Here is a 13705-nt window from a genome sequence, read left to right on the forward strand (position 1 = left end):
ACCAAGTAGCTCAAGGGAGAAATCCTCATAAATCAGAAAACAATCAGCATGGGACACATCAATAAAAGGAAACACATTGATTTTGTAGATAAAGCAAAGGAAGGCATTTTGAAATAACAATAAAGGTCTGAAATGAGTGGGAAGACTAGCACCTTGTGACACACTCTGTTTTCCAAGATTTTAAGTGATTGAAATGTAAGATTACATATAAGACTTCCAGCCTACTGGAGGTTCTATAGGGTGCAGTAGACCAGCAGTTTATTTCTAATGAGGTCAGCTTACCCACACATGGACATGAATATATACTTAGGCAGAGGTCAGGATTGCATTTGCATAACCCCAGAATAGAGGGTGGAGAGTAAGAAAAACAAGGAAGGAGAAGCTAAAGCCCTCAGGGTGCTCTGCTTATGCATTCACTATTTTGTGTGTTTATTATGTTTGGGGGTTGTTTTGTTGCGCTTTGTTTTGTCTTATAATGGTCCTTGACAAGCTAACCTTCCATCTGATTGCATGTACACAGTTCATAGAACTCCCAAGCCTGTTACTCAAACAAGCCTTTACTTTCCTCCTATAAAATTGCCCATGGCAAAAAGTCCAACTCTCACATTCTAGTCTCACCCAAGATTCCTACACACTGAGTGGATTGTAACTTTCTCTGGATTACCTCAAGGGTATACCAACATCTGCAGTGCCCTCTCAGGATGGAACCCCCATTTCTCATAGTACAGTTCTACAATACCAGAAGTCAGACTCTAGAGGGGTCAGTGTTAGTATTCTGTCTAAACTCCACCTCCACAGTTACCTAGCAACAGCCAGGTATACTCCTCCCCACAGTTACCTGGCAACAGCCAGGTAGGCCTGGTCCACTATAAAAGGGGCTGCCTGCCCCTTCTTCCCTCTCTTGATCTCTTGATCTTTTGCCTCTAGCTTCTCTCTACCCCCTGGCCCTCCCCCCTTCCCTCCCCCCCCACGTGATCATGGCCGGCCTCTACTTCTCTACTTCACTCTTCTTTCTCTCTCTCTCTCTTTCTCTCTCTCTCTCCCTCCCTCCCTCCGTCCTGTCCTACCCTCCCCTGGCTCCCCTCCCCATGCCCTCAATAAACTCTATTCTATACTATACCAGTGTGTGACTGACCCCTCAGGGGGAAGAGATGCTTTTGCATGGGCCCGCTGAGACATCCCCTTTCCCCATACCTCTCCACACACCCACAGAACATACTCTCTTTATCTTTTTATAAACACATCAGTAAGGAACCAGAACACGTGTCAGAGGTATGTGATAACTGGAAAAGACCAGACGAGGAATGTGGATAACAAGCTGTGATCCTCTGACAGAAAAAAAAAAAATCACTTTTATGAATGTATGGAGGAATACACTATTAAACTGCAATAACTCATTAAACTTACAAACATCCAGCCCCACCAAGACCTGTGACTGTCACACCCAAGAATCACAGGTTGCTAATACCTCTTAAAACTTATTAATCACAAATGACCCTGAGAACACCGTTTTAGTCTTAGGGTGGTCGTTAGAAATATGACAGTTTGGAGGCATACTCGTGCTCCTAAGCAGTCAGGAAGGCCAGAAAGGAGAAGTCTACAATAGAAAGCCTTCTACCCAGAAAGGGCTGGGCATGTTCACAGACAGATCCTGAGGGCTTCAGCCTGTAGCACTTCTGCCAACACCCTAAGTCAGTACACAGAATACCACAGGATGATTCACTGGCTCCTAGGTAATGTTCTGTGTCTGAGAGACATGTTTTCATGTGTTACAGACAAACAAGAGAGAAACCCCACAAGCAAAGGCTGACTATCGGAACATTCAGGATCTTACTACGAATGCTTTAATGACTTTATTTCCTTTCTTTCCCCTTAGGAGCAGACAATACAAACTATATCCTGTTTGCTAGACAAACTACAGCTACACCTAGAGTTCTTCAGCTTTTGTTATGTTAACTAGAAATCCATTGGGGTTACTTTTAATTAATCTAAATCAGCAGGTGCTTGCCAGTCCTCTAAACCAACAAAACTGTTCTAGGTAGCTAAGTCATTCCCTAAATACCCATTTTCAGAACTATACTCTAGTGCAACTTCAGTTGAGCAAATTTTTAATATGGAGCATTTCTGAGCAGTGTTTTCCTAACTGAATGGAGAGACTGAGCCAGCCACAGTGACAGACGGAAGACACCCCAGAGGCCTGTGGGAGGCTGGAACCAGAGCTCCCTGCAGGTCCTTCCTGCTCATGCCAGTTCTGCTCTTGGAGCCCAGGCCCCTCCCACACACTCAAGAGACTTGTTTGGCAGATCATCTGACACATTTCAGCATTAATTGGGTCAAAAACAATCCAGCAGAGGCTCTTCCCACAGTATAGTTACATACTTACTTCACCAAGTAATATACACTGGAGAAACTTTGTTCTCTGTATGTTGTGTGTATGTTGGAGGGGGGTGTTTATGTGGATGTGTGCACATGTGCTTGCAGGTATTCATCTCACTGAACCTGGAGCTTATTGATTTAGGCAGATGGGGCAGCCAACCAATCTGGAGTCCACCAACCTGCCTGTCCCCTACTCCAATGCTGGCATTACAAGCCGCACCACTGCACGGGGCTCTTATGCTGGTGTTGGACATCTGAACTCGGGTCCTCACACTTAAGAGACTGAGCTATTTCCCTAGCCCTTGGTAGACAGATTTAAGACTAAAATTTATTTCTTAAACCTCCTCACCTTTGTTCTTTTAATCTGGTCCCCTTCACGCAGGGCACTGTGATGTTCCCATAGTAACATCCAAATGAGAAAGATGAATAGAGAAGATGACAGCACGTGGGGAGGGGCACAAACATCTGCTCAAATGTATCCTCACTACTCCAGGAAATAGTCACAAAACCAACTCAGCTTCTGGAGTTCTCAGCAGGCAAGGACACACACACACACACACACACACACACACACATTCTCTCCCCCCCCTCCCGCCCCCCCCCCCCCCCCCCCCCCCCCCCCCCCCCCCCCCCCCCCCGGCCAACACTTAATACACATTTCACATGCTAAGCTTTAACCACCAGGATCCAGTCACACAGCATCCAGACAACAATCAATCATGCACTGCGAGCCCTCTCTGGACTAGGCACTACGTCCAGGCCCTGGAGATCCAATAGTTAGGACCCTCAGACACCAGGACTGCTGCACTATCCTGCCTTCTGAAAGCACGCAGCTGCATCTGCATCTGCAACCCAGGTCTGACATGAAGCGTTAGCCACTAAAGAATAAACCCAAGTGAACTGGCGAGAGAACGGGAAAGGAGAGAACGGGAAAGGGCTTTCTGGCTCCTTCTGAATTTGGTAGTTGCCCATCTTTCCAGAAAACAACCCCTATGTTTATTTTGTTGGCTTTCAGTCGCTGTGTTGAACTTTGTTCTTGAATTCTGCAATGTGCAGAAGTAAGAAGCTGGCAGCTGTACAGTGTTTTTAATGAATCCATTTAAAACTGGATAAGAGAAAAATATGCAGCTTCTAAAAGGAGGGATTTTTTTTTTCAACAAAGAAAATTCCAATTCTTCATCCATGAGCCAGAAAAAGCATAGCTGAAGACAGAGCTGGCCACTGAGCTCCCAGTGCAAGAATCAAGAGCCGGTTTTACAAGCGGAGGGCTTTGGACCGGGAGGTTTGTGGGGAGGGTTCTGAGTGCAGTATGAGCACATTCACAGAGAATCTAGAACTGAAGCCTGCCCTGCTCATGCCGGGCTAGGGTCATGTGTGTGGTGGTGCCAAGATGACCCTCATGGCATCAGGATAAACTCTCAGAAAGTTGTGTGTTCAGACCAACAGATCCTTCTAGCCATTACTAGAGCACATTTTAAAACGTAAGGTGGGGAAATATTTATAATGCTATATTTTTGTCTGTGAAACTGCCAAATAACAAACTTAAAAAAAAAAAAGTACAAGAAAATATTACACTTGAAAGCTTACCCAAAGCCTACAATGACATACAGAGATCAAACCAGGCCCTTGGCCTTTTGGCCCTTAGTGGGATCAAGTATAGAGCGGCTAGTCAGCTCAGCATCTTGGCTGTGTAATTTGCACCCTGGGAGCCTAAAGACTAAATTAAGTGGACAGGTTTTCAATTATAACCCACAGTAAGCAGTTATACACCACTCAAGGTCTCTTTAGGTTTCATATTAATATAACTGATCAGATCCAAAAGGATCTAAAGCTATTTTCTCAACAGCAAAATTAATTCATAGACTTAGAGTGCTGTTTGTTTGCTTGGTGACACTCACCCAGTAGCCCAAAGCTGACTACACATTCTGTGGATACCCAAAGATGACCTGCCTCCATCTCCACAGGCCTGGGACAGGTACCACCACTCCACCCTCTGTTTCAATTAAACAAGAAGCTGTTCCTGTTTCTATGTTTTCATAGCTTCTCACCTCATCTTGTAGATCTATCATTAGGAAGAATTCAGAGACAGCAGCTAGACTGACAAAACCATATCAAACATGGAGTAAAAAAAAAAAAAATCCAAGTTTAATAGCTTAACTTTAAAATGTCTTGTAATGATCTTGATAAGACAAAATACACACAAGAATGCAAGGGATAGTCTTTCCCTCAGCTTTGGTGAATCAGAGGACTAGAAGGAAACTTACAAAGACATTTTGACCACTGAAGCAGATGGGGTCTATGCCAGAGCAAAAAAATTCATAACATCTACTGGGATAAAACTCTGCTCCCAGCCTTTCTTTGATCTTAGAAGCAATGCAATGTTGTGCTAACAACAGATACAGGCACGTAAGACCACACAGATAAACATTAGCCTATATTATAAGCCATTAGCCGTTCTCGGGGCCAGAGCAATTTGTTTATCAAGTTCTGCATTTATGATCAGTTTTATCTCCTTTAAGCCAACTGCACATTGGCAGCAGGTCACACCACAGTGACACAGACACGGCGCACACTTACATCCACATCTACACTGCCACTTCCCTTCATGATGTACTGCATACTATCATACTGGCATAAGCAGTTTTTACCTAGAACACATCAGTAAATTATTACTCAAAAACACAAAGTGTTGTTAAAAAATCTACTCAAACTTTTTTTTTCCCTCACTGCCAATTGTGTCCTTTAGCTAGAGATTCCTTTTGTCATTTATTAGTCTGTCAGGTGAGAATAAACCCCATAAGACCACACAGTTTGAATCTCAATGCGTTCACTGTATTCTGGTTCTTGGCTTCTAGATAACTGAATGCTCTGAAGGTATTCTACATATAAAATCTGATCTCCCCTGCTTGGTTGCCAGAAATCCTAATGTTCTAATCAAAAACAAAAACAAAACAAAACAAAACAAAACAAAACAAAACAAACAAAAAAACCCAATATATCAAAACCATGACTCTTTACAACCAGAGTTTTTTCTTCTATCAGTTTAAAATTATGGTTTCAGAGATAACCATTTTCCCCCATCTTCCGATGGAGATGGGAAACTAAATAGCTCCTGTTAAAAAAAAAACAAAACAAAACACTTTTTATTCTTAGCCATGATTTTAGCTTAGTACAAAGGCACGTTTTAATAAAATAAGGAGCTAAAACATAATGCAACTTCTCATTGATTCTGATGATAATAGAAGAATTTTATTATTAAAAAGAGCTTATAATGGTCTCAGTAATAAGAGAAATGACTTTTAAAAACCTTAAAAAGGAGGTAATTCTCATGGACAGAATAATCTATAGTCTCAAAAACTTCCTAAAAAATAAAATAAACACACATACACCCCAGTTTAAATAGAACAACCTATATGGAAGTATAATGCTAAAGCCCAGGTCTAGACGTAGAACACTGCTCATTAAATTGATGGGAGGTCCCATAAACCACAGAAACGAAGCGTCCACTGCTTCACTCTTGGTTCTTCACCAGAACATGATGGTAAGACTCTATTACTGAAAACACCATATAGTTAGTTGGGTTATAGAACATAAAAAATTAATCTGGTACTGACTCAGAAGCTTCCTCCCTAGTAGTTAACTTTCACGGTGCCAGAAATACAGTGCAAGCTTCCGAGTCATCAATGGTCTCTCTGAGCTACAGACCCTGAGAGATACACTGATGGCTGACCTGGTAAAATATGTGCATTGGTGCAATAGTGGCATCAAAGTTACAGGAGGAACCAGCTGCTTTCTGGTTGGATACAAGGCCCACTACACAGGGCTAAACTCATGCCTGGTATTGTAAACCTGGCCAAGAGCACTTGGTTGGGAGAGGCCATTAGTGCTTTACTAAACACAGGTGAATCAAAATGTTTTCTAAACACGTGTCAGTATGTCAAGAGTGTACCTTTCAATCTTCATCAGAAAAGCTTATTTTTACAGTAGACAGTGATTAATACAGAGACTCACAGAATGTGTGGAGTGGTCAATTCTAAATGGGACAATGATATCATATTCCCTACCAACATAACTCAGGGAACACAGCAGAGAAGAGGACCCATATTGTAGACGAAGACATTGGGAAGTACCTTAGGGGGTTTCTGTTGCTATGATAAGAAGTATGACCAAAATCAGTCTGTGGAAGAATGGGTTTATTTCATCTTACACTTCCAGATAACACCTCATCACTGAGGAAAGTCAAAGCAGGAACTAAAGGCAGGAAACTGGAGGCTGGAGCTGAAGCAGAAGCCAGAGGAGTGCTGCTTTCTGGCTTGTTCAGCTTGCTTTCTTATATACTGAAGACCTTGTACAGGAGTGGCAGCACCCACCCCCTGGGCTTGAACCTCCTGTGTCAATCATTAATTAAGAAAATGCTCCACAAACCAATCTCGTGAAGGCATTTTCTCAAGTTAGATTCAGTTTTCCCAGATATGTCTAGGACTGTGTCATGTTGACAAACAAGAACCAGCACAGGAAGACTACTGCAAAACTGTAGTCATGACAGGCCTGCTACACACATGAGCTCACAGAGATGGTGGTTGCCTGCACAAGACCTATGCAAGATCAAACCAGTCATAATCCTGGCATAGATCGAGTTGGAGGTCACAAAGACTCATCTCTAGCTGAGGATATTTGACAGCTGAAGACTGTGGAGATAGAGGCCATGTTCTTCAGAGAAGTAGGTTGACCATGTGCCAGTGGATGGTCCTACACTCATACACACATGGACAGCAATGACTAGACTCACTGGGTTAAGAAAAGGGGACAAGGAGTTTAGAGAAGAATGGCGGGCAGTGAGGGCAGGGCACATAGGAGAAATTGGAGGGAAAATGGAGGGTAGACATTACCAAATACATTGTATATATTGTGAAATTCTCAAAGAATGAGTTAAAAAATTTTAAGAGTGTTTCCTGAAATCAGGTACAAACGCACTTTAGTGGAAACGGGGAGAGACTAAGATATGCACATGCCAAAGAACAGTGGTGCTGGAAGAGAGACTGGGGATTTTATTCCATGAAAATTGGGTGAATAAATCCTCTTCTTAAAAAAAAAAAAATCATGTTTGAGCCTGAGCTGTCCTTTCTTTGCACTGGGTCACTCATGACAGGAAGAGGCCTCTCTCTCAGCACTGGGTCAAATGTGACAGAGTTGCATGTTGAGAGGCCTATCGTCACTGCTCTAGAGCATCATCAAAGACAGTGTTGTGTCCCTTTGGGATCTAGCACAGACTGGCACTTAACACACACTCACATCAGAATAATCAATCTGTGGCTGAGTAACGTATTGTCTGCTTACCCTCAAAGAAGTCTATTGAAAATATTGTAATGCAAGCTACTTGAGCAAAACAGTTTACAGGGCTGTATCGAGTGCTTCCCAGATAAGTCAGATGAGACCATCTAAGTGTGGAATGAACACAGCTACATCTAGTTGTAAGGCATTGCTGCTACCACAGATCAGTTGTGCTCTTTATTTTGACTAGCAAAGAAGAAAGAGTTAAGAAATGGAGGGGGCAAGGGAAGAGAACAGGCAGGGGTAGAGAACAGGGTGGGTTATGTTCAAATGGCATAAAACACACAGTGCCAACTGATCAGATTTACAACTCAGTTGTAATAATCCATAGGAGTTAGAAATTATCAGGAAGGCTGGGCGGTGGTGGCGCACACCTTTAATCCCAGCACTTGGGAGGCAGAGGCAGGCGGATTTCTGAGTTCAAGGCCAGCCTGAGCTACAGAGTGAGTTCCAGGACAGCCAAGGCTATACAGAGAAACCCTGTCTCAAAAAAACAACAAAAAAAATTATCAGGAAATCTTATTTTAGATAATACACACATTTACTGTAGAATAGAATATACTGAAAAGGAGGTAGGAAAGGATGAATAAAAAACAAGAGTTGGCAAAGATGTTGAAAAGTTGAGATAGACAGACAGACAGACAGACAGACAGACAGACATAGATAGATAGATCATCAGGGTAAGGTTCTTGCAGAACATGCCTGATGATTTGAATTCAATTCCCAGAAATCACATAAAGGTGGAAACTGACTTCACAAAGTTGTCTTTAGGACTGCCATAGGTGTAGCATACATGCCCACATATATCTATCACACAATGCTCTCTCTCATACACACACTCAAATAAATAAAGGAGTGTGAGTGTGAGTGTGTGTGTGTGTGTGTGTGTGTGTGTGTGTATGTGTGTGTGTCAATTTGGCTACTTTAGAACAGTCTGACAGCTCTCAAAGTTAAACAGAGTCTTTTAGGCCTAAGTTCCTCTGCTTGTAGGTCTGTACCCATGAAAGCCACAAACATATTTACATGCAAAAGTTCTATATACATGTTTATTGCAGCATTTCTCATAATATTCTTAGCTGGTAAAATATGAAAATAAAAATATAAAATAATCATCAATGTTGAATGGATTCTTAAAATGCCATGTAACTCTATAATGGGATGGTTTTTGGCAATGATTAGAAATGAAGACTTGGCATCCACACATAGATAAATTTAGATTATCATGATATTACATAAAGAATGCCAGTTATTAAGGTCTACATGTTGTGATTCCATTTGTTCAAACTGCCCAAGAAATTCCCAAGACATAAGGCATTCGGGGGCTTTCAGAATGGATGGCAAGGAATGATCAGTGGACATGGGGGTTATCTTAAGGGCAACAAAAATTCCTAGACTGGTTTTGATGTTGGCTACAGATAGGGCTGTATATATTGTGTAGATGAACATGGTGAACAGGTAAACGTGTTGCAGTAAATAGTATTTACTAAGAAGCAGTGAGTCGAAGGGACAGGAGTGGGCTGGAGTATCTTGGTGGTACAGCGCTTGTCCAGCAAATGCAAAGCCCTTGGTTTGATCCCCAGCAGAAGAAATAAAAAGAAAAAAAGTGGTGAGGGCCAAGTGCCTCCAATTCTCATTGCCCTGCGTGTGGCAGCCTTCCTGGCTGTTTCTTTAAAGGTTCGCATGATCAACCTCCTTCCAGGTTTGCTTCATTGATGAGATGGTAAGGCTGCAATATGCTACTCTGAAAGAAAGTCACTTGTATCACTTTTTAGGAATGTCACAAGTGACTCATCAGACAGGATAAGGGACAATAACCTGCACTGATAAGATGCTTTCCAGCAGATACAGTGGGAAAGGGGCCAGCAAGTCAGGGCTCACACAGCCAGCCGATTAGATTCCAAGAAAGGGGGAAAACTGGATATTTGCTGAGCGTTTTGTCCTTAGAAAAGACTTGAATTACCTCCCATCCTGCTGCCCTTAGTTGTAACTATAATGCAGGTCCTAGGTGTCTGCTTGTTTCCTTCCTTCCTTCCTTCCTTCCTTCCTTCCTTCCTTCCTCCCTCCCTCCCTCCCTCCCTTCCTTCCTTCCTCCTTCTTTCTGTACTGGAGATTGAAGCTGGGCCCTCTCACATGCTAATCCATACCACTGAGATATATACAAAGCATTCAACTTATTTAAGATGTTGCCCAGGCTGGCTTTGGACTTAGAAGCCTCCTGCTTCAACCTCCCAAGTAGCTTGGAATTCAGTCTTATAACACCAGGTGCCAGCATTTTGTGTTTGGTTTCTGATGTTGTTTTAGTTATCTTTCTCAATCTTTACAGAAACTCTCTCACTGAGATTGTGTGATCCTCATTTTACAGAAAAGGAATCAAGCTCAAATTCAAACAGAGCCTGCCTTGAAAGTAATTCCCCCTAGACTACAGGCAGAGCAGGCAGCCAGCAGTGCCTTCTGAAGAGCCAGGCCCTCCCTGCCACCACTCCCTTCCTGGTATAAGGCACAGCAGGATCACTTGTGTAACTGCATGGGAGAACCCAGAGAAAAGGTTTCCAGCTGCTTTGAGCCCACCTCTCTAGCCTCAGGCCTCCCCTGGCAATTGGAAGGATTTGTGGTCTAAGTCCCTGAAGTCAGAGGTAGACAAAAATCCATCGTCACTCACCAGGACAGACACAAACCTCAAGATAATTTGTTTTCCAATGGTTTTGGCTAAAGGTTCTGGTTTGGCATTGGTTTTTTAACAACTAGCAGCTGTAGGTAATTTTCTCATACACAATAGAGACATCAATAAGCAGAGAGTGGAATTTTCTCCCTCTGAATTCAGAGAAGCAGTCTCCAAGATGTACATGGAGCTGCCACTGCCAGTTCCTGGGTAGGTCTCAATTCAGGAGTTAGACAGGACAAGCTGAAGGGAGCACAGATGCAGGATATGCAGGTATGTTAGCTCTCCAGGGGTGCCACGATCCTCAAGGCCTTCAGCTACCAGTGGTGCACCTCTCCTCAGAGATACACTTTCAGTTTCAGTTAAGAGCAGGAAATAAAGCCAAGCCATAAATGCACCATGACTGCCCTTCTCCACAGCTATCATGGAATATGATTCACAGCCTCTCCCTGGGAAAGGACTATGCATCCTCTGGCTATCTCAGTGACCTCAGCCTTGGCCATGTGACTAGTGGTGCCAACCCCTACAAAGAAAGACACTTTCTTAGCCTGTGTTCTCAAATGTGTTCATGTGATCCACGCTGGCAATGAGAAGTGGGCTCCAATGATATGCTACTTTCAGGCTAAGGCTTAGAGATTGCTGCTTCCTTTCAGGGAACAGAACTGCAGCTGACCTGGGGAGAGCATGCAGCATTAGCACAGGGTGAAGCTTTGCTGTTGGGACCCCGAAGGTTTCATTACCACAGCAGAAGCCAGTTTGAGAGGCTGGCCAGCTATTAGCACAACCTCCTGTCCCTCTTGCCAGCCTTTAGTTCCAGTGACAGCTGAGAGTCTTCCCTGGCCATATTCCTCATCACCATCACGTGCTGTACAGCTCACAACAAGCACACACATGATCCCTGCGGAGGAACGTCACTCCTCTGGTGATGTTAGACCCTCCTGATCCACCTGACTATCAGCAACTGCAAGGCCAAGTCTAACTTCCTTTGTGTGTGTGCTTTGTTTTATTTCATTTGAGACAGGGTTCATGTTTCCCAGGACGGCCTCACACTTGCTGTGGGACCTAGGACGACCTTGACTTTCCGATCCTCCTGAGTCATCACACCCAGTTTATGCAGTGCTGGGGACTGAATCCAGGTGTCATGGTTAATCTTCACTGTTAACTCATTAAGATTTAGAGTTGTCTTGGATACACATGTCTGGATATGTCGATGAGAGTATTCTCAGAAAGCTTTAACTGAGCAGGCAAGACCCACCCTGAATGTAGGCAGCAGCGGTCCATGGGCTGGAGTCCTGGAGTGACTCAAGGGAGAAACATTTATCTCTGAACATCTCTGCTTCCTGACATCAGACACGTGTGACTAACTAGAAGTGCCACACCCCTGCTACCATGCCTTCCTGTCACTGTGGACTGAAAGTCAAAGAGGCTCTTTTTCCCTTAAGGCCCTTTGTGTCAGGGTGGTCCCAGAGATGGGAAAACTCATACATCAGGGTATCTGGAATGCTAGGCAGGAATCTACCAATTGAACTATATCCCTAGTGACATGCGTTCGTGCGTGTGTGTGTGTGTGTGTGTGTGTGTGTGTGTGTGTGCCGTGCAAATGCATGTACTCTTGTGCTCTTGTGCAGCCAAGGCTGGCTTTGAGTTCACTGTGGGACAGAAGATGACCTTGAATCCCCAGTCTTCCCACCTCACTTCTCAAATGCTGGGATTGCAAGCATGCCCTATCACAGCTGGTTATAGCTTTTTGATTTGAAACCTAAAATAAAGTTCTTCATAAAGTGGAAAAGGGAGAGTGGATAAAATATTCAATATCATAAAGTACAAACATGCAATCATGAGCTCTTTTTATCCTAATCAACTCTGCTAAAAAAAAAAAAATAGACTCATTTCTCCCCTTGGGAGACTAAAATGCAAACCTCAGCTCTGCAGACTCTCCCGATGGCTCATTCTTCCCTTTCTGAATTCTTATCTGTAAAAGCTGGGACAGCAGTATCAGTCCCCTGGCAGGCAGTGACACAGCCTACTCTCTGCTCTAAGAATCAAGCAAGAGGCCACACTCTCTAGCTCCTGCCAAACAATTGACATGATCCAATGAGAACAAACTCTATTAGGAAATGCCGGCCTTGAGGATACAGCACTCCTGTGACTTCACAGAGCACCTTGAAGAGTCGGGCACAAGACCCTACCTGCTGTGGCCCATTCTGGCTTATGTACTGCATCGAACCTGAAAGGGAGTGCTTCCCTTACACTTTTCAGAAAATGGTCTCAGAAAAATCATGTGACTTCCTATACACAAACAGACAAACTCAGAGAAGTAAACTAAGGAAAGATCCTGCTGGTCTCTGCACTAGCTCTTTTTAAATTATGCCATATGTGCTCTTGACATGAAGGTGATGAGCTGGCCTGCATCTCTCGATGAACAGGTCCTATACTGGCCCCATCATCTCCTTTGAGGACTGTGGCCTCTACTGTGTGATGGTATCTATAAAAACTTTCCCACAGCAGGTGTTATCCAATCCTATCATTAGTCTAAGTAATGACACTGTACTTAAGGACTAATGCCTTTCACGGAAGATCAAAGACAAGATGGAAGCATGACTAGTTTTCAAATACCACTAACAATACACATTGGGAGTGGTGTCGGGGGACTCTGGGGCATCCCAGAAGGTGTGAAGTAGAAGCAGAAGTTACTTACACACATAAGAATGAGCCTGAGGATGAATTAGGAAGAACATGTTTGAATGCACTTCCTACCACTATCTGAACACCAAACATTGAAATCCCTCTGCCTACAAGAGGCACCAACAAAACCCTTGGATGTAGAGTCATACAACCCTTTTTGACACTGATGTCCCCCTGTCCCCCCTTCTTCATAGCTCAGTGAGGATGGTGAGGATTTAGACACAGAAAGCAAACGTTGGCAAACCAAGCCAGCCCACCCATCGCCTCTCCTTTCCTCCCCTGATTTATCAACCATTTTATCAAACATGATAGCATGGACATCGGAGACTTACCACAAGTTCACTGAACATGGCATCCAGCTCCTCCACAGGGGGCATGGGCAGCGATGGCTCCATTGTCTGAAGTGCAAAGTTGCTATCATTCCTAAGCCGATATGTGATTTCTGGGTGGTCATTGTTTCGGAAACAGCAAAAGATAAATGAAATCCCCCGTCCGCCTCTCTTCCGTGGGGCCATGGTCGAATTCTCTATTTCTTGATATTACTACACTCTGTGAAAAGAAAACATGACATGGTTGAGTATGACCGGTAAAAATTTTGAAAAATCAAACCAGTACAAAGGAGACTTCCCTGTGCTTAGAGCAGTGTGTAGACCC

General features: G+C 43.6%; 2 protein-coding genes across 7 annotated transcripts in view; one reads left to right on the forward strand and one right to left on the reverse strand.

Annotated features, from left to right (window-relative positions):
• L3hypdh (trans-L-3-hydroxyproline dehydratase) overlaps window positions 1-13705 on the forward strand; it is a 642804-nt gene that overhangs the window by 178952 nt on the left and 450147 nt on the right. The window lies entirely within an intron of this gene.
• Window positions 1-13705, reverse strand: part of Daam1 (dishevelled associated activator of morphogenesis 1) — a 162949-nt gene that overhangs the window by 83556 nt on the left and 65688 nt on the right. For all 6 annotated transcript variants that reach the window (XM_076922039.1, XM_076922038.1, XM_076922035.1 and 3 more), the window contains one exon: window positions 13384-13600. In XM_076922039.1, coding sequence (XP_076778154.1) covers window positions 13384-13566 — 183 coding nt within the window. In that variant the 5' untranslated portion in view covers window positions 13567-13600. The remainder of the gene's footprint in view (window positions 1-13383; window positions 13601-13705) is intronic.

This window comes from Arvicanthis niloticus, chromosome 23 (assembly GCF_011762505.2).
Source record: "Arvicanthis niloticus isolate mArvNil1 chromosome 23, mArvNil1.pat.X, whole genome shotgun sequence".
Classification (NCBI taxonomy): Eukaryota; Metazoa; Chordata; class Mammalia; order Rodentia; family Muridae; genus Arvicanthis; species Arvicanthis niloticus.